At 51.3% G+C, this 18,806-nt stretch overlaps 1 protein-coding gene across 1 annotated transcript in view; it reads left to right on the forward strand.

Annotated features, from left to right (window-relative positions):
* The window catches only part of Nsun5 (Nop2/Sun-like domain containing protein 5), a 214,367-nt gene that overhangs the window by 124,143 nt on the left and 71,418 nt on the right, over positions 1 to 18,806 (forward strand). Inside the window, exon 4 of the mRNA XM_068395137.1 lies at positions 17,348 to 17,502. Coding sequence (XP_068251238.1) covers positions 17,348 to 17,502 — 155 coding nt within the window. The remainder of the gene's footprint in view (positions 1 to 17,347; positions 17,503 to 18,806) is intronic.

The raw sequence follows: 18,806 nt of genomic DNA on the forward strand, positions 1-18,806 counted from the left end.
GATCAGGAATCCAGTGTCAATAGACTCCTTTATGATGGGATCAGCAAAGGAGCTAGCCCTCCGGGCAGAAGTCCAGACCCTGTTGAAGAATGGCGTTCTCCAGGCTTCTTCAGTCGACTCTTTCTTGTGAAAAAGGCATCTGGAGGCTGGAGACCAGTCATTGACCTCTCAGCTCTGAACAAGTTTGTCATGCAAACTCCATTCAGCATGGAGACGGCAGACACGGTCAGACAAGTGGTAAGACCACAGGACTTCATGTGTACTCTGGACCTAAAGGACGCGTACTTCCAGATCTCAATCCATCTCTCTTCAAGGAAGTACTTGAGATTGAGCCCAGACAACAGGAAATATCAGTTCAAGGTTCTGTGCTTCTGTTTTTTCACAGCACCTAAAGTCTTCACCAGAGTTTTCACCTTAGTGCAATCTTTGGCACACAGGATTGGCATCTGTCTCCTTCGTTATCTGGATAACTGGTTAATCCTTGCAGACTCGGTATCAACCATTCTTCAACACCGAGACAAAATTCTGAGGTTTTGCCAAGATCTGGGGATCATGGTAAACCTCAAGAAGTCCTCCCTGCTTTCTATGCAGACTGGTATACCTAGGCATAATAATAGATACCAATCTCCACAAAACCTTCCCATCAGACGACAGAATAGCAAGGCTGAGAAAGGTTGCAAGACCCTTTCTCAGACGAGAAGAACTTCCAGCCTAGACGTGGCTACGTCTCCTTGGTCACTTTTCATCTCTGGCCTGTCTAGTTCCCAACAGACGCCTCATGATTTGATCTCTCCAGTGGCGATTCAAGTCCAGGTGGAATCAGCCCTTTGACTCCCTGGACATCCTGATCTCCATGGGATCAGCGGAACAGACTGACCTCGAATGGTGGGTGTCAGACGAGAATCTACGAAAGGGAGTGGATTTTCTCGTCCTCCCCCAGATTTGATGCCGTTCTCAGACTCTTCAGAAAAAGTGGAGGCACACGTGCTGCACCACACGACCTCAGGCCTCTAGTCAGAGTCGAAGGAATATCTCCACATATATATCCTAGAGATAAAGGCTGTATTCCTGGCTCTTCAACAATTCCACCAGTTCCTGGCAGGCCACTCAGTGATAGTGATGAGCAACACCACAGTAGTGGCTTACATCAACAAGCAAGGACGTATTTTTTCGCAGCCCCTATCCCATCTAACAGTAGAGACACTTGAGATGGGCTGAGATTCACTCGATACCACTACTGTATCGGCACGCTTCATTCCAGGTAAAAGGAATGTGCTCGCCGACAACCTGAGGAGAGCATCTCAGATAATGAGTACTGAGTGTTCTTTGGATCATCTAGTAGTCAACAAAGTCCTGACTTTTTTGGGTTCTCCTACTGTGGATCTCTTTGCAAGGACCCTGAACTTCAGGCTCCCGTTGTACTGCTTCCCAGTCCCAGACCCCAAGGGTCTCTGGCAAGATGCATTCCAACAATTGTAGGACAACTTCGACGTCTACGCCTTTCCCCCCAGTCTGTCTGATGAGGAGGGTACACAACAAGGTCAGAACATCAGTCAATCTCTGAATGACTCTCATAGCTCTGCTATGGCATCATGCGGAATGGTTTGCGGACCTTCCACAACGCCAGACGGAGTCTCTAAAAGAACTTCCTCCACGACACGATCTACTCAGACAACCACATGACAACATCTTTCATAAAGCCGTAGCTTCGCTACAACTTCATGCCTGGAGACTATCCATTATCTCCTCACTCAGAGAGGATTTTCGCAACAAGTTGCGAGCAGGATGTCTGGATACCTGCGTAAATCATCAGCTGCTGTCTACCAGGCAAAGTGGAAAGTATTTTGTGGTTGGTATCTCGGTGCTATCATTCCAATAATAGCGGAGTTCCTCATGTATTTATGTGAAGAAATGCGCCTTTCAGTCCTGACGGTAAAAGGCTATTGCTCGCCTTAAGCCTCGCCTTTAGACTGAACGGAATGTACATCTCCTCGCTGGAACTTACTTTACTCATACGGAGTTACAAACTTACCTGCCCCCAATCTGAAGTGAGACCTCCCTCGTGGAACATGGTTCGAGTTCTCAGGTCTCTGAAGAGACCTCCCTTACGAACCTTACGCCAGGCAACAGATCACCACCTGACTTGGAAGACTGTGATCCTACGAGCTTTGGCTTCGGCCAAGTGAGTCTATGAACTTTATGGCCTCTCATACGACATCGCCCATTCAATGGTATGAGGAGAGGTGACGTTCAGCTTTGTCCCTGAGTTTGTTGCCAAGACTCAGAATCCAGGAGTGGAGGATCCCCGATTTGACTCCTTCCGGATTTCAAGTCTACGCCCCGTAACAGATGATCCTGGTTATCTCTTACTCTGCCCAGTGAGGAGTTTAAGACTGTACCTCAAAAGAACAGCCGCAGCCCGTCCCCGTGTGCCTGCAATCTTCGTCAGCACAGAGAACAACAAGAGGAGGGTCACCGAGAACACCATCTCTGCGTGGATTCGCAAGGTCATAGACCACGCCCTGAATCTGGACCCCCCTCCTTTACGTTGCTCCAGAACTCACGATGTCAGGGGCGTAGCTACTGTATGTCCCTGGCCCTCAAGAGAAACTTCTCAGTGATGCAGGTTTTACAGGCTGGGGTGTGGAAAGCGTAGGTTTGTATTCCAGTTACGGAACAAATGCCAATTGTTCCGTAACCGAAATACAAACCACGCTATTTACAAAGGGTATTACTTTTAGCGCAGCTGAAATGACGAGCCAATAGTTTTTAAACGAGGGTTAATTACCCCCGCGCTAGTTAGCGGGGGGTGGGGAAGGGTAGCTTGCTACCCCTCCCCCCTCCACACACCGGTGACTTGCTTCACTTCACTTTTGGCTCGGCGGTGATCAGACGTGTCTGCTCATCGCCTTCGTGACAGCCTTTAATTTTAAATATTTAACTTAGCCTGTGAATATATAATAGCTGCTGTCTCCGGCGGCTCGACAGAAAAACACAAAAACTCGCGAGCGATCGCTATGAAGGTTGCGGGTGTGCCCACCAGCGCCAACTATCGGCCAGATACCGCATATACATGTAAACAGCTCCAATTCTTCTCTGTCGGTCTGGTCGACAAGACGTACCAATCCTAAATGGGTTTTACTGCAAGACATGCTGAATAAGCTTGCCTCTCTTATGGAGAACTATTCTGCTGAAAAGGTTCACGATGATCCTCGCCGTTTAGCTGATCGAGATCCTGGCCGTCAGCCGCCCAAACGAGCCTTTGCTCGGCCTGTTGACGTTGGCGTTACAAAGTCATGTCAGTCACGTTTTGTAGAGCCTCACTCGATGCAGTCCCGTGTTGACTTTCAGCCGCATGTGGACGTTCAGCCGCTGCCGAATGCTCTTGTTGACATTCAGGACGTTCGCCAACCAGCGGAGTTGACTTGTTTTGACGCTGAGCGTCAAGCACCGCAGTCAAGAGTTGTTTTGACTGCTCAGTCTAGGCAGTCAAGGCAGTCTCGAGTTGACGTCGAGCGTCCTCCCGCTCCTGTTGTTGTTGACAGTCAGGCTGTTAAGCAGTTACATGACGTAGCGTCCTGGACTGCTACTGATGCTCCGGTGCGTGTGGACTCTGCTTGTCAAGCATTGCCACCAAGGCAGGTCTCGCCCTTGCTTGTAACTCAGCAGTTATCGGACGAAGCTCCTTCAGATGAGGACGTTGCTGATCCTCATCCTGATGATAATCCTTCAGATGTAGATGAACCTAAGACGGTTCCTCCTTCGATGGACTTTAAGAAGATCGTGTTGATTTTCAAGGATCTTTTTCCAGATCACTTTGTTGCTGTTGCTCCTCGTTCGCCTCCGTCCGAGTTTGCTCTAGGCTTACCTGCTTCCAAGCCAGCCTTTACTAAGCTAGTGCTTTCTCGCTCTTCCAAGAGGGCTTTACGTCTTCTAGGCGACTGGTTGGATACCAGGAGGAGTTTGGGGAAGACGGCTTTTGCCTTCCCTCCTTCTAAGCTTGCTTCCAGATCGAGCGTCTGGTATGACACGGGAGAAGTTCTCGGCTTGGGAGTCCCTGCCTCTGCCCAGGGTGACTTCTCAAGCCTCGTAGACTCTCCCCGTCGCCTGGCCATGAGACGCTCGAAGATTTGTTGGTCCTCCTCGGACCTTGACCATCTGCTTAAAGGCGTATACAGGGCCTTTGAAGTGTTTAACTTTCTTGACTGGTCTTTAGGAGCTTTAAGTAGGAAGATCTCGTCTGCCGACCAAGATGTTTCCTTACTTATCATGTCCTGTATGGATAAAGCCATCCGCGATGGCTCCAATGAGCTCCCCTCCACCTTTACGTCGGGAGTCTTAAAGAAGCGAGAAACCCTTTGCTCTTTCCTTTCGGCAGGAGTTACTCCCTGTCAGAGATCGGAACTGCTCTTTGCTCCCTTATCAGCGGCCTTGTTTCCGCAACAGCTGGTTAAGGATATAGCTGCTTCGCTTGTGCAGAAGGACACCCATGACCTGATGGCGTCCTCTGCTCGCAAAGGGGCTCCTTCTTCATCCTTTGCTGTGAGACCCAGGATCGAGACTCCTGCATCTAGATTTATCCCGCCCTTTCGTGGCAGAGCTCCCAGCAGGGGAAGCTCTCGTGCCGAGGGAAAGAGAGGTAAGAAGAGAGGAGCCAAGTCATCCCGTGGCAGAGTCTGACTGCCCACAGCCTCAGACAGCGGTAGGTGCCAGATTGAAGAGCTTCTGGCAGGCCTGGGAGAAGAGGGGTGCAGACCAAGAGTCTGTTCTGTTGCTCAGAGAGGGGTACAAAATACCGTTTGTACGCAAACCTCCTCTAGTAACAACTCCCATAGACCTCTCTCCCAGGTACCGAGAGGAGTCAAAGAGACAAGCCCTAAATCAAGAAGTGTCTCTGTTGCTAGAGAAGGGAGCGGTGGTGAAAGTCTCGGACCTTCAATCACCGGGGTTTTACAACCGTCTCTTCCTAGTCCCAAAGCATACAGGAGGTTGGAGACCGGTGCTAGACGTCAGTGCGCTCAACGTTTTTGTTACAAAAACAAAATTCACCATGGAGACCACGAAGTCCGTCTTAGCAGCGGTCAGAGAGGGAGACTGGATGGTCTCTCTCGACCTACGAGATGCGTACTTCCACATTCCTATACACCCGGATTCCCAACTGTTTCTGAGGTTTGTTTACAGGAATGTGGTATACCAGTTTCGAGCCCTGTGCTTTGGCCTCAGTCCTGCTCCTCTCGTGTTTACGAGGCTCATGAGGAATGTGGCAAAATTCCTCCATCTATCGGGAATCCGAGCCTCCCTGTACTTGGACGACTGGCTTCTCAGAGCATCGTCCAGTCATCGCTGTCTGCAGGATCTACATTGGACGTTGGGTCTGGCCAAGGAGTTGGGACTTTTGGTCAACCTAGAAAAGTCCCAACTGATCCCATCCCAGACTATTCTATATTTGGGGATGGAGATTCGCAGTCCAGTTTTTCGGGCTTTTCCGTCTGCCACCCGAATAGAACAAGCCCTGCTCAAAGTCCAACTAATGCTGAAAAGAGAACGTTGTTCAGTCAGGAGTTGGATGAGTCTCGTAGGGACTCTCTCATCCCTGGAGCAGTTTGTCTCGCTAGGGAGACTATACCTTCGGCCTCTCCAGTTCCATCTAGCCTCTCACTGGAACAAGGACAAGACGTTAAAGACGGTATCAATCCCAGTCTCCGAACCAGTAAAGGCATGCCTGAAATGGTGGGACAGCAATATCAGTCTGAGAGAGGGACTATCCTTAGCAGTCAAGAACCCAAACCACGTGTTGTTCTCAGACGCGTCGGATTTGGGTTGGGGTGCGACCCTGGACGGTCGGGAATGCTCGGGTCTGTGGACCTCAAGTCAGAAGAGCATGCACATCAACGGCAAGGAGCTATTAGCAGTCCACTTGGCCTTGATGAAATTCGAAAGCTTTCTTCGAAACAAAGTGGTAGAGGTCAACTCAGACAACACCACAGCTTTGGCGTACATCTCCAAGCAAGGAGGCACACACTCCCTCACGCTGTACGAGATCGCAAGGGACCTTCTCATATGGTCAAGAAATCGAGGCATCTCCCTGTTGACGAGATTCATCCAGGGGGACTTGAACGTCTTGGCAGACTGTCTCAGTCGGAGGGGTCAGGTGATACCCACGGAATGGACCCTCCACAAGGACGTGTGCAAGAGTCTTTGGGCGACTTGGGGTCAACCCACCATAGACCTCTTTGCCACCTCGTTGACCAAAAGGTTACCAATCTATTGCTCACCAGTCCCAGATCCAGAGGCGATCCACATAGACGCGTTTCTACTGGATTGGTCTCATCTGGACTTATATGCATTCCCACCATTCAAGATAGTCAACAAGGTACTGCAGAAGTTCGCCTCGCACGAAGGGACAAGGTTGACGTTGGTTGCTCCCCTCTGGCCCGCGAGAGAGTGGTTCACCGAGGTACTTCAATGGCTGGTAGACATTCCAAGAAGTCTTCCTCTAAGGGTAGATCTCTTACGTCAGCCCCACGTAAAGAATGTTCATCAAAGCCTCCCCGCTCTTCGTCTGACTGCCTTCAGACTATCGAGAGACTCTCAAGAGCTCGAGGCTTTTCGAAGGAGGCAGCCAGTGTGATTGCGAGAGCTAGGAGAGCTTCTACCATCAGAGTATACCAGTCGAAGTGGGAAGTCTTTCGAGACTGGTGCAAGACAGCATCTGTGTCCTCTTCCAGTACCTCTGTAGCCCAAATCGCAGATTTTCTTTTACATCTGAGAAATGTTCGCTCCCTCTCAGCTCCCACGATTAAGGGCTACAGGAGCATGTTGGCTTCGGTCTTTCGTCATAGAGGCTTAGATCTTTCCAACAATAAAGATCTCCAAGATCTCCTTAAGTCTTTCGAGACCTCTAAGGAACGTCGTTTGGCAACTCCTGGATGGAACTTAGACGTGGTCCTAAGGTTCCTCATGTCAGACAGGTTTGAGCCATTACATTCAGCCTCCCTGAAGGATCTCACCCTCAAGACGCTTTTCCTAGTGTGCTTGGCTTTGGCTAAAAGGGTCAGTGAAATTCATGCCTTCAGTAAGAACATCGGCTTTTCTACAGAAAAAGCCACATGTTCACTTCAACTTGGTTTCCTGGCCAAAAATGAACTGCCTTCTCGTCCTTGGCCTAAGTCCTTTGATATACCTTGCCTGTCAGAGATCGTAGGCGACGAACTTGAAAGAGTGCTGTGTCCAGTTAGAGCTCTTAAGTTCTACTTAGCTCGTACTAAGTCCTTACGAGGTGGATCTGAGGCATTATGGTGCTCAGTTAAGAAACCATCATTGCTGATGTCAAAGAATGCTTTGTCATATTTTATCAGATTTTTAATACGAGAGGCTCATTCTCACTTGAATGAAAAAGACCGATGCTTGCTTAAGGTTAAGACGCACGAAGTAAGAGCTATAGCAACTTCCGTGGCCTTTAAGCAAAATAGATCTCTGCAAAGTATTATGGACGCGACCTTTTGGAGAAGCAAGTCGGTATTCGCGTCATTTTACTTAAAAGATGTCCAGACTCTTTACGAGGACTGCTACACACTGGGTCCATTCGTTGCAGCGAGTGCAGTAGTGGGTGAGGGTTCTACCACTACATTCCCTTAATTCCAATATCCCTTTAATCTGTCTCTTGAAATGTTTTTAATCTTGTTTTTGGGTTGTACGGAAGGCTAAGAAGCCTTTCGCATCCTGGTTGATTAGGCGGGTGGTCAAATGTCATTTCTTGAGAGCGCCCAGATTAGGGGTTTGATGAGGTCCTGTTGTATGGGTTGCAGCCCTTGATACTTCAGCTCCTGGGAGTCTTTCAGCATCCTAAGAGGATCGCTGGGCTTCGTGAGGAAGACAGACTAACAAGGCAGAGTAATCGTCTAAGTCAACTTCCTTACCAGGTACCTATATATATTTGGGTTTTGTTATGATATAACTGTCAAAAACTCTAAGCATGTACGCTGTAAACTTTATTAATTCTGGTCTCTACCCACCACCATGGGTGTGAATCAGCTATTATATATTCACCGGCTAAGTTAAATATTTAAAAATGATATTTTAATTATAAAATAAATTTTTGAATATACTTACCCGGTGAATATATAAATTAAAGGCCCCCCCTTCCTCCCCGATAGAGAACCAGCGGGATGAGAAGAATTGGAGCTGTTTACATGTATATGCGGTATCTGGCCGATAGTTGGCGCTGGTGGGCACACCCGCAACCTTCATAGCGATCGCTCGCGAGTTTTTTTTGTTTTTCTGTCGAGCCGCCGGAGACAGCAGCTATTATATATTCACCGGGTAAGTATATTCAAAAATTTATTTTATAATTAAAATATCATTTTTCTGCTTTTTCTTTTCAGCGTGTGTTGGTTGGAAGTTGACCTTCAGTTTTTTTTTTTTTTAAATTTTTCTTTACTATGCGTACATGCCCTGGAGTTGCCGGCCGTCCTTGTGGGACTTTCATGTCGGACGTTAATACGGATCCACACACCCTCTGCCCTCAATGTCGAGGCCGACGGTGTGACCAGGATAACATGTGCCGTGAGTGCAGGGAGTGGTCTGCCTCCCAGTGGGAGAGGTTTGGCCGTCGGCGTAAGAAGAAGTCCAAGAGAGACCGTTCTCCTCCGGGGTTAGCCTTGAAGGAGGAAGGTTCTCGGGACTCTTCTTCCGCCGCCCAAACCTCCTCCGAAGCTCCCCCTCGGCCGCCTCCTAAGGAGAGTCGTCCGAGTGGGAGCGCAGGCCCTTGTTCTGTTTCCCTACCTTCGGTGGGGGGAGAGGGCGTCGCCTCCCATAGCGAGGCGGTTCCCCTCCTCCTCCGGGGGAGGTTATTGATAATGATAATGCCTTATCCAGTGATGATCTTTTACAGATTTGGTCGTCCCTGGGGCTTAAGGGCTTGCCCTCCAGGGTCGCTCTTATTGACCTTGTCTCGTTGGGGGCCGCTGTTAAGCAGTCGCCGGTGGTAGCAGAGGTAGACCCTCTGTCTATTGTCGACGTCGTGGTGACAGAGGCCTCCGACGTGGCTGGGCCTTCCGCCGCAGGTGCTGTTGCTGGTGATGGTGCTCAAGGCTCTCCTCCTCCTTCCGTACATCCTTCGAAGGGGGAAGTGAATCCTTCGGTCTCGACTGCTGCTCAGCTTCCTTCTGAGGGAAGTGTTTTGACGGAGACTCCCCTTCGGAGGACCGATGGTCCCGACGATCTCCCCCGAGGCCGCCTCCGCCGTAAGGTTCACCGCCCTCTACGCCACAAGGGCCTCCCTTCCCCTTACAGGGGGACTAAGAGACGCCTTTTTGGGTCTTCGTCCTCCGGGGGGGACTCTCCTCGTCAGCCTCAACCTACTGCTCCGCCCTCCTTGAACCTCTCTGCAGTCCGCTCACCATCTCCTGCCGGATCTTCGCCTTCTGGAGAACTCGTCACCCGACGGGCAACGGTCCCTTCGGGGCTAAGGGATTCTTCCCTTACGCGAGCAGTGCTAGCGTACAAGCGCTCTCCTGCTCGCCAGCGCTCTCCTGCTCGCCAGCGCTCACCTGTTCGCCAGCGATCTCCTGCTCGTCGACAATCTCCTGCTCGCCAAGACTCTCCTACTCGCCAAGACTCTCCTGCTCGCCGACGCTCACCTGCTCGTCGGCTCTCTCCTGATGTTCGCCCCCCTTGCCAGCGCTCTCCTGCTCGTCAGCTCTCTTCCGAGCGTCAGCGCTCATTTGAGGACCATCGCCCTGCGGTCTCTGACCACCCTTTAGTTCCTGCTGAACTCCCTGCTCACCATCTGCCTGGTCCTGTGGCTACGCAACATCGTGCTGCTCGTGTGTCAGAAACACATGTTCGCCAACGCGCCAGCGATCTTCCCGTTCCTGCTCGTGAACGCGCCGCACCACCTGTCCTCTCACAGGACACTTGTCGACCTTCTGCTCGCCAGCGATCACCAGCTCGCCAGCGATTACCTACGCGCCAGCGATTACCTCCTCGCCAGCGTTCACCTGCTTGCCAGCGCGCACAGGCGATCTTAGTATCGCCTATTCAACAGCGACAACTAGCGCGCCGACATTCGCCAACGCTCCTGAAGGAACATGGTTCGCCAGCTTCTAGCTCGCCATCGCGCGATCGCCCGCCTGCACATGCCGCTCGCCATCGCTCGCCATTGCACGATCGCCCTCCTGCGCATGCTGCTCGCCATCGCACGATCGCCCTCCTGCGCATGCTGCTCGCCATCGCACGACCCTGCACGATCGCCCGCTTACGCATGCTGCTCCTCATCGCACAACCCTGAACAATCGCCCTCCTGCGGATGCTGATCACCATCGCACCCTATCACGCGATCATTCTCCTGCGCATGCTGCTCGCCATCGCACGACCCTGAACAATCGCCCGCTTACCCATGCTGCTCCTCATCGCACAACCCTGAACGATCGCCCTCCTGCGGATGCTGATCACCATCGCACCCTATCACGCGATCATTCACCTGCGCATGCTGCTCGCCATCGCTTACCATTACGCGGTCATTCACCTGCGCATGCTGCTCACCATCGCACACCAGTGCGTCGACATTCCACATCGCACCATCGCCAACTTGAGCGACTGCACTCACCAGCTCGTCATCGATCGCCTGTGGATCTACATCGCCAGCGATCTTCCTCACCTACGCGGCAGCACGATCCCTCGCCGTCGCGCCAACGCTTGCGTTCGTCGCCTCGGACACGTGTTCATTTACCTGCCCACCCTCGCGCCCACTCGCCTGCGCGCCCGCGCGACCACTCGCCTGCGCGCCCGCGCGATCATCCACCTGCGCGCCCGCGCGATCGCTCGCCCGCGCTCCCGCGCGACCATTCGCCTTCGTGCGACCATTCGCCCTCGCGCGACCATCGTACGTGGCGAATTCCACAGCAGGTGGTAGCAGCAGGGACGCGTGCTCCTAGACGGCACTCGGGATCACCTCCATCCAAGCACAGGTTGGTAGTGCAGGACGAAGACAGGTCAGTACAGCATTCTTCCCCACCTTCTTTTCAGGCAGGTACCGTCGTGTCCACTCCAAAGGATCGCCCGATCCCTTTCTTTTTAGCGAGGATTTCGGACTCTGTGTCCTTGGAGCAGCAGACTTGGTTTGGTCCGCTGGCACGGGCGTTAGTGAGGGTTATGAAACCAGCACTCGACGGCCAGGGTAACAAACCAGCGGCTGTCTCTCCTACGCTGAAGAGAATGAGAGGAGTGGACTTCGTGGTGACTTCCCCTAGGGCGAAGTTGGTTCCCAAGAGGTCGGTCTCGAAGGTCCCTTCTCCTGCACGAGTACTCTCTCCTTCTCCCGTGGACGAGGCCTTTCCGTCCTCAGGTGAGTCCAGTGGGGCGGTAGTCTTCCCCTCGGCACCAGGGGGGGAGACTTCGCTTCAGGCAGGAGAATCGTCTCGTGAGAAAGGGGTCCCTCGAACCTCGTTGTTGGGATCCTGTATCCCTCCCAGGAGGGAACCCAAGGATTCCAAGACCGTCCCTAAATCCTCTGCAAGGATTCATTAGGAACCCACGACTACCCAGGGGAATGTCCACGTATCACTCAGGAAGAGATTCCTGGGGCAGGAGACTTAGCTGCCAGCCCGCAGGGAGGAGAACAGCAAGAGTCCGAACATGCCTTCTGGCAGGTCCTAAGCCTGATAAGGACACTTAACAGACTTACGGATCCAGTCATCGCCCCCCGTGAAGGCAAAGACACGATTCTGGATGAAGTGTTTGACGTTCGGAAGGCCCCTAAGACCAGTGCAGCTCTGCCCTGGTCTCGGGGGCTGAAGAGTGCCAGAGCTAGGGCCAACGCTCAGCTCGCACCTCTTGCCTCCTCCAGTCGTTCCACTGCCGGGAACAAGCTTATCCCTCCTCCTCGCCTTCAGAAGAGGAGGTATTTCGAGATCCTGGGTGAGCACAACCTCACTCTTCCTCTCCATCACTCTGTGGAGGAGCTGGCGAAGGGAGTTCCCCTGGAGAAACTCTCTGCCCAGCAGGTGTCGTTCTCGGCGGCAGAGATCCTTAACCACGAGAAGGTCGCTAAGTGTGCCATGCAGGCCACTTCGTGGCTGGACTTCTGGCTAGGATCTCTGGGCATCCTATTGCGATCGGAGGACTTGTCCAAGGAGACCAATAGGAAGGCCCTAGAGACCTTCTTGCTCTCGGGCACCCGCTCCATCGAGTTTTTGGCGCACCAGGTTACCACCCTGTGGGCCAACTCGGTGTTGAAGCGTCGCGATGCTGTGTCCGAGAGATTCCATCCGAAGGTCCCCGCCGTAGATGTGTGTAGGCTCCGACATGCTTCCCTTCTGGGGGAGAGCCTGTTTGAGCCTCAAGACTTGGAGCGAACGGCTGAGAGGTGGAGGAAATCCAGCACGGACTCCCTCCTCCACAGGGCCCTTACAACTCGGCCCTATAAGCCTCCAGCCCCGCCACAACAGCAGCAACAGCCTCGTAAGGCTCCCAAACAGGCACCGGGAGCTAAGAAAGTGGTGTCTAAGCCCCAGCCCTTTCCAGCCAAGGTCAAGAGGGGCGGTAAGTCCTCCAGGGGAGGCAAGACTCCTAGGGGTGGCGGCCGCGGCCGCAAGCCCTAGGGGTGGCAGTCCCCCTGCGTGTCCACCTGTGGGGGGATGCCTTCAGCGTTGCGTCCGCAGGTGGCAGCAACACGGGGCCGATGCTTGGACGATCTCAGTGATTGGCCAAGGTTATCGCGTCCCGTTCACGTCATCTCAACCTCCCCTGACAGCGAATCCAGTGTCGTTGAGCTCCTATGCCATGGGATCGGCAAAGGGGCTGGCCCTTCAGGCCGAAGTCGAGACCATGTTCGAGAAGGGTGCTCTCCAGGAGGTCGTGGACAGCTCCCCAGGCTTCTTCAGTCGACTCTTTCTTGTAAAGAAGGCTACTGGAGGCTGGAGACCCGTCATCGATCTCTCAGCTCTGAACAGGTTTCTCAAACAAACCCGGTTCAGCATGGAGACAGCAGACACGGTCAGACTTGCGGTGAGACCACAAGACTTCATGTGTACACTGGATCTAAAGGACGCGTACTTCCAGATCCCAATCCATCCGTCTTCCAGGAAGTACCTGAGATTCTGCCTAGACGACAAGATCTACCAGTTCAAGGTGCTGTGTTTCGGTCTCTCCACAGCTCCTCAGGTGTTCACCAGAGTGTTCACTCTGATTTCATCTTGGGCGCACAGGAACGGCATTCGTCTCCTTCGTTATCTGGACGATTGGCTGATCCTAGCAGACTCGGAGTCGACCCTTCTTCGGCACCGAGACAGGCTTCTGGATCTTTGCCAGGATCTGGGGATCGTGGTAAACCTCGAGAAGTCCTCTCTGCAGCCGTCCCAACGACTGGTTTATCTAGGCATGCTAATAGACACCAATCTCCACAAAGCCTTTCCATCAGACGACCGGATAGCAAGGCTGAGGAGGGTGGCGGAGCCTTTCCTCAGGCGAAAAGAACTCCCCGCCCAATCGTGGTTGCGTCTCTTAGGCCACCTATCCTCCCTGGCCCGTCTGGTTCCAAACAGCCGCCTCAGGATGAGATCCCTTCAATGGCGGCTCAAGTCCCGGTGGAATCAAGGATCCGATTCCCCGGACATTCTGATCCCAATGGGGTCTCTGGAACAGACGGACTTGCGGTGGGGGCTGGCCGACGAGAACCTGTGGAAGGGAGTGAGTCTTCTCGTCCTCCCCCCGGAATTGACTCTGTTTTCGGACGCGTCAAAAGAAGGGTGGGGGGCGCACGTTCTGAACCAGAGGGCCTCAGGCCTTTGGTCAGAATCAGAAAAGTGCCTACACATCAACCTGCTAGAATTGAAAGCCGTCTTTCCGGCTCTTCAGCAGTTCCAACGGTCCCTGGCGGGTCACTCTGTGGTGATGATGAGCGGCAACACCACGGTAGTGGCTTATATCAACAAGCAGGGAGGCACTTTTTCGCAACAGCGATCCCATCTTGCAGTAGAGACTCTGAGGTGGACCGAAACCCACTCGATAACACTATCAGCTCGCTTCATTCCTGGCAAGAGGAATGTGCTCGCCGACAGTCTGAGCAGAGCTTCGCAGATAGTGAGTACCGAGTGGTCTTTGGATCCTCAGATAGCCAACAAAGTCCTGACTTTGTGGGGTTCCCCGACGGTGGACTTGTTCGCGACAGCCTTGAACTTCAAGCTGCCCTTGTACTGCTCACCAGTCCCGGACCCCAAGGCACTCTGGCAAGATGCTTTCTGGCAAGATGCTTTCCAGCAACGGTGGGACAACATCGACGTGTACGCCTTCCCACCATTCTGTCTGATGAGAAGGGTGCTCAACAGGACCAGACTATCGGTCAACTGTTCCATGACTCTAGTAGCTCCGCTATGGCATCACGCGGAATGGTTTCCGGACCTTCTGCAACTCCTGACGGAACTCCCAAGGGAGCTTCCTCCACGACACGAGCTTCTCAGACAACCCCACTCCGGTGTCCCTCACAGGGCCGTAGCCTCGCTTCGGCTTCACGCCTGGAGACTATCCAGCGTCTCCTCGCGGAGAGAGGCTTTTCGCAACAGGTTGCGGAGAGAATGTCTTGGCACCTGCGAAGGTCCTCTGAGGGAGTCTACCAAGCAAAGTGGAGAGTCTTTTGTGGTTGGTGTCGTGGAAGGGGTATCTCTCCACTCGATGCCACTATTCCAGCAATAGCGGACTTCCTCGTGTAGCTGCGAGAAGAAATGCGCCTTTCTGTCTCGGCGGTGAAAGGCTATCGCTCAGCCTTAAGCTTGGCCTTCAGATTGAAGGGCGTGGATATTTCTTCGTCGCTAGAACTTTCTTTACTCATACGTAGCTATGAGCTTACCTGCCCCCAGTCGGAAGTGAGACCCCCTCCTTGGAACGTGGTTCGAGTCCTCAGGTCTCTCAAGAGACCTCCCTTTGAGCCATTACGCCAGGCCTCCGATCGCCACCTGTCTTGGAAGACGGCTTTCCTACTCGCCTTGGCCTCGGCCAAGCGAGTTAGTGAACTTCATGGTCTCTCGTACGACATCGCCCATTCAAGGGGATGGGGGGAGGTAACGTTCAGGTTCGTCCCTGAGTTTGTGGCCAAGACTCAGAATCCTGGAGTGCCGGATCCTCGGTTCGACTCTTTCAGGATCGCGAGTCTCCGTTCTGTAACAAACGACCCAGACCAGCTGCTACTATGCCCAGTGAGGTGTCTGAGGTACTACTTGAAGAGAACGGCTGCAGTCCGTCCTCATGTGCGAGCTTTGTTTGTGAGCACAGGCAGGACAAAGAGGAGGGTCACCAGGAACACCATCTCAGCTTGGATTCGTAGGGTTATCCACCATGCCCTGAATCCTGACCCTCCTCCGTCACGTCGCCCTCGGGCCCACGATGTCAGGGGTATTGCTACATCCCTGGCCTTCAAGAGAAACTTCTCTGTGACGCAGGTACTTCAGGCTGGGGTCTGGAAGCGTCAAACGACCTTCACAGCCCACTACCTGCAAGACGTGACCCACAGGAGCCTCGATACGTTCTCTATCGGCCCTGTGGTGGCTGCACAACAGCTGGTCTAACCTCAGGCTCCTTTTTGGACAAGTAGCAGTAGGTTGAGGGCGTTGTTACCCGGTCTTAGTCTGTGTGAATGAAAGAGTATGTCTGACCCTTACTTCTTTCTTCATTCTCCCCTCTCTTGGGGAAGCAGCATCCTGGTCCTCGCATAGCTGACCTCGACCTCTGCAGGTAACCCATGCTTCTTTGTGCTCCTAGTATTAAGCTTAATACTGTTGCGTCTCCCATACCCTGTCGAGGTGGTATGGGGAACGTCCTATCCTAGAATTCCTATCTGAAGGTCTCAAGGTCAACTTCATAGGACGAGTCACACTCTCCTCCTCACACTGCTTATGTTGGCCACTCGTTCCTAGCGATGCTAGGAACCTGTGAGGTACAGGGGCTCCCTCTCTCTAGTGCTGCTCACTGAGGGATCGAGCCCCCGGGCAAGCCAAAGTCAGTAAGGCTGGGGACTTTCCACCCTTCCTAAGGGGTAAGTCACCCTTTGTAAATAGCGTGGTTTGTATTTCGGTTACGGAGCAAATGACAAATTCGAAGATAATTTGTATTTTTCCTAACCATACAAACCTTAGCTATTTACACATATGTGCCCGCCATCCCTGACCCCCAAGTCAAGTCCTACCTCTAAGTGAAGTGAAGCAAGTCACCGGTGTGTGGAGGGGGGAGGGGTAGCAAGCTACCCTTCCCCACCCCCCGCTAACTAGCGCGGGGGTAATTAACCCTCGTTTAAAAACTATTGGCTCGTCATTTCAGCTGCGCTAAAAGTAATACCCTTTGTAAATAGCTAAGGTTTGTATGGTTAGGAAAAATACAAATTATCTTTGAATTTGTCATATTTGTAGATAATTTATATTTTTCCTAATGATACAAATGTTTACTTACAAAATTACCCACCAGCCCTATCCCCCTTGAAGTCCTACCTCCAACCAAAATGAGCTAAATCACTGGTGTGTGAGCAGAGCGGTAGCAAGCTACCCCTCCACCGCCGCTAACTAACAGAATGAGCAGTTAAGCCTCGCTAAAATTTTAATGGCTCATCATTTCAGCTTCGCCGAAAGTAATACCCGTAATAAATAGCTAAAGGGTTGTATTGTTAGGAAAAATACAAATTATCTACTAATTTGTCATTTTACATGGTTAAAAGTTGAATGAATCTTTTTGACTAGCTTATATGGATTTTGCATGAATTGCTATTTGGTCTTCATTTATTCACAATTTAGTGGACTGTCTTATTGGTTTTTAGATTTCTACTTTTCCTATTTACTGTAGTTCTCTTCAGAAGAGAGTAACTGCTCTCTGCTCCTTCTCATCCCAACCCAAAATCATGTGGCAGTTATTTAAGGAAACATTTACCATGGGGAATTTTCTGTCATTGGAATGAAAAGAAATTTATCCACAGTTGGTTATAAGATTATAGTTCTCATGTTGAATAGTAGGGTGATGTATATTTGTTATTTGCACGTTAAATAGAATATGCTGAATCATGCTAGTATGGAATTAGCTCCCTTGAAAAGACTCTTTATATACCAAATTAAATTTTGTTTGAGCTGAGTCTTTTACATAAATTCTGTTGATTTCTCTCAGTTTGCTTCTAAAAATTATGACGATTAAAGTTATTCCTCCAAAACCAAATAATCCTTTATCTCAGATTGCATTTCATTTCGTATAAGTATAAAATATCTCTCATTATTATGTGATTTTTTTGTTTGTATCAATTTGCATTATCTTACATGTGCAACCCTATTTTATGGTATTTGTACAAGTAACTGGAGTATTTTTATCTTATTTTCAGTCCTCATCTTGCACAAGTATTTACTGTCCAGGTTCTCGCCAAAGGTGCTCTTACTGGAGATTGTAAACCAATTATTGTATTTAAAAAATATGAAAATAAAATAAAAGCTATAGCCTCAAATGCATTTTCCGCCGAGAAAGCCATCATAAATAAGGGTAAGTGACATTGTTTTTCTGCTGTTTCATAAATAAGATGCCAAATTTTCTTACAAAGTCAATTTTGTACAGTTTTAGATAGATTCTAGTCATCTCTAGTTATAAGGTATGATTTTATAATTTGCTCTGGCACTATAAACAAACCCTTTCACTGTTTTGTTTAAAGTGCAGATATATTTCGGCAATCGCTGGAACTAGCCGTAAGACTATTAAGCGAGATATAACTACCCACTGCAAGTTAGCGGGGGATGGGCGGGAGCGGGATTAGACCTACCACCCCGCTCACACTGGCACTAGTAATAATATGACACTTTTCATTTTGGCTTGGAAGAGAAGAGACGTCGTTCTCTCCCACAAACTGACAATAAATAACTGGTCTAAAGCTTAAAACTTTACCTTCCTCTTTTTCAGGTGTGCTTGACATGAGGATTGACTATGCGGGTTTGTCCTGGTATAGAAGGGGGCTGTTGCAGCATCTTCATGTCAGCGGTGGAGAGCGATCCTCACAGCCTTTTTCCTGCTCGCAAGCGTCTCCTTGCGCCGAGTATAGGGAGTGGCTGCCCTCCCATTCGCAGCGATATAGTAGGTGGCTGAAGAAGAAGTCTTCTCCGTAAGAGTCATCCCTGAAGGCTAAGAAACCTCTCCGTCTGACTGTCACCTCGTTCCTGCCATTCTGACTGCTCGATCATGCTCCTCTGGAGGTCAGTCAAGTACGAATGGTGGCCCTTTGACCCTGGGACAATCTTGTGGTTTTGGAGTCTTTGTTGCTTCCCCTAGAAAAACATTGTCAACTTCGGCCATAGAGGAATCTCTCTCTTGAGTTCCTGCATCTGGGGACACAGTGGGAGCGCATAAATGCTTCCCCAGGGGTTGCTTTTAATCCTCCCCCGAGACTCTGGAGGTTGTGTACTGGAAGCGTCTTGTGTCTCTGGATGTAGTGACCTTGGCATCTGCTCTCGTACCTTACGTTTGGCCTTCTTTGGCACACAAAAGTGAGCAGATGCAGATGAGTACCCCTGGGGATACTCTTTTGGGGATCCCTCTGGGGTGGACCCAGGAACAAACTTCGACAATATTCTCTTGACAACTCATGGTGCCGACCTGTTTGGGCTTGCCCAGATCTCCGAAGGAAATCAGAATGAGCTGCCTGGTGAACCTACTTCAGGTGTTGGGCTACCTTCCCATTTATGGGAGAGTCACCTTCACCAGCTGTGGTATGGCAGCCCTCCCGTTCCCAGCATCAGATGTCGGACGACCTTCCCATTAATGGGAAATATGACCTTTGCCTGAGTGGTCGCCCCCTT

Source organism: Palaemon carinicauda, chromosome 20 (genome assembly GCF_036898095.1).
Source record: "Palaemon carinicauda isolate YSFRI2023 chromosome 20, ASM3689809v2, whole genome shotgun sequence".
In the NCBI taxonomy this organism is placed as follows: domain Eukaryota; kingdom Metazoa; phylum Arthropoda; class Malacostraca; order Decapoda; family Palaemonidae; genus Palaemon; species Palaemon carinicauda.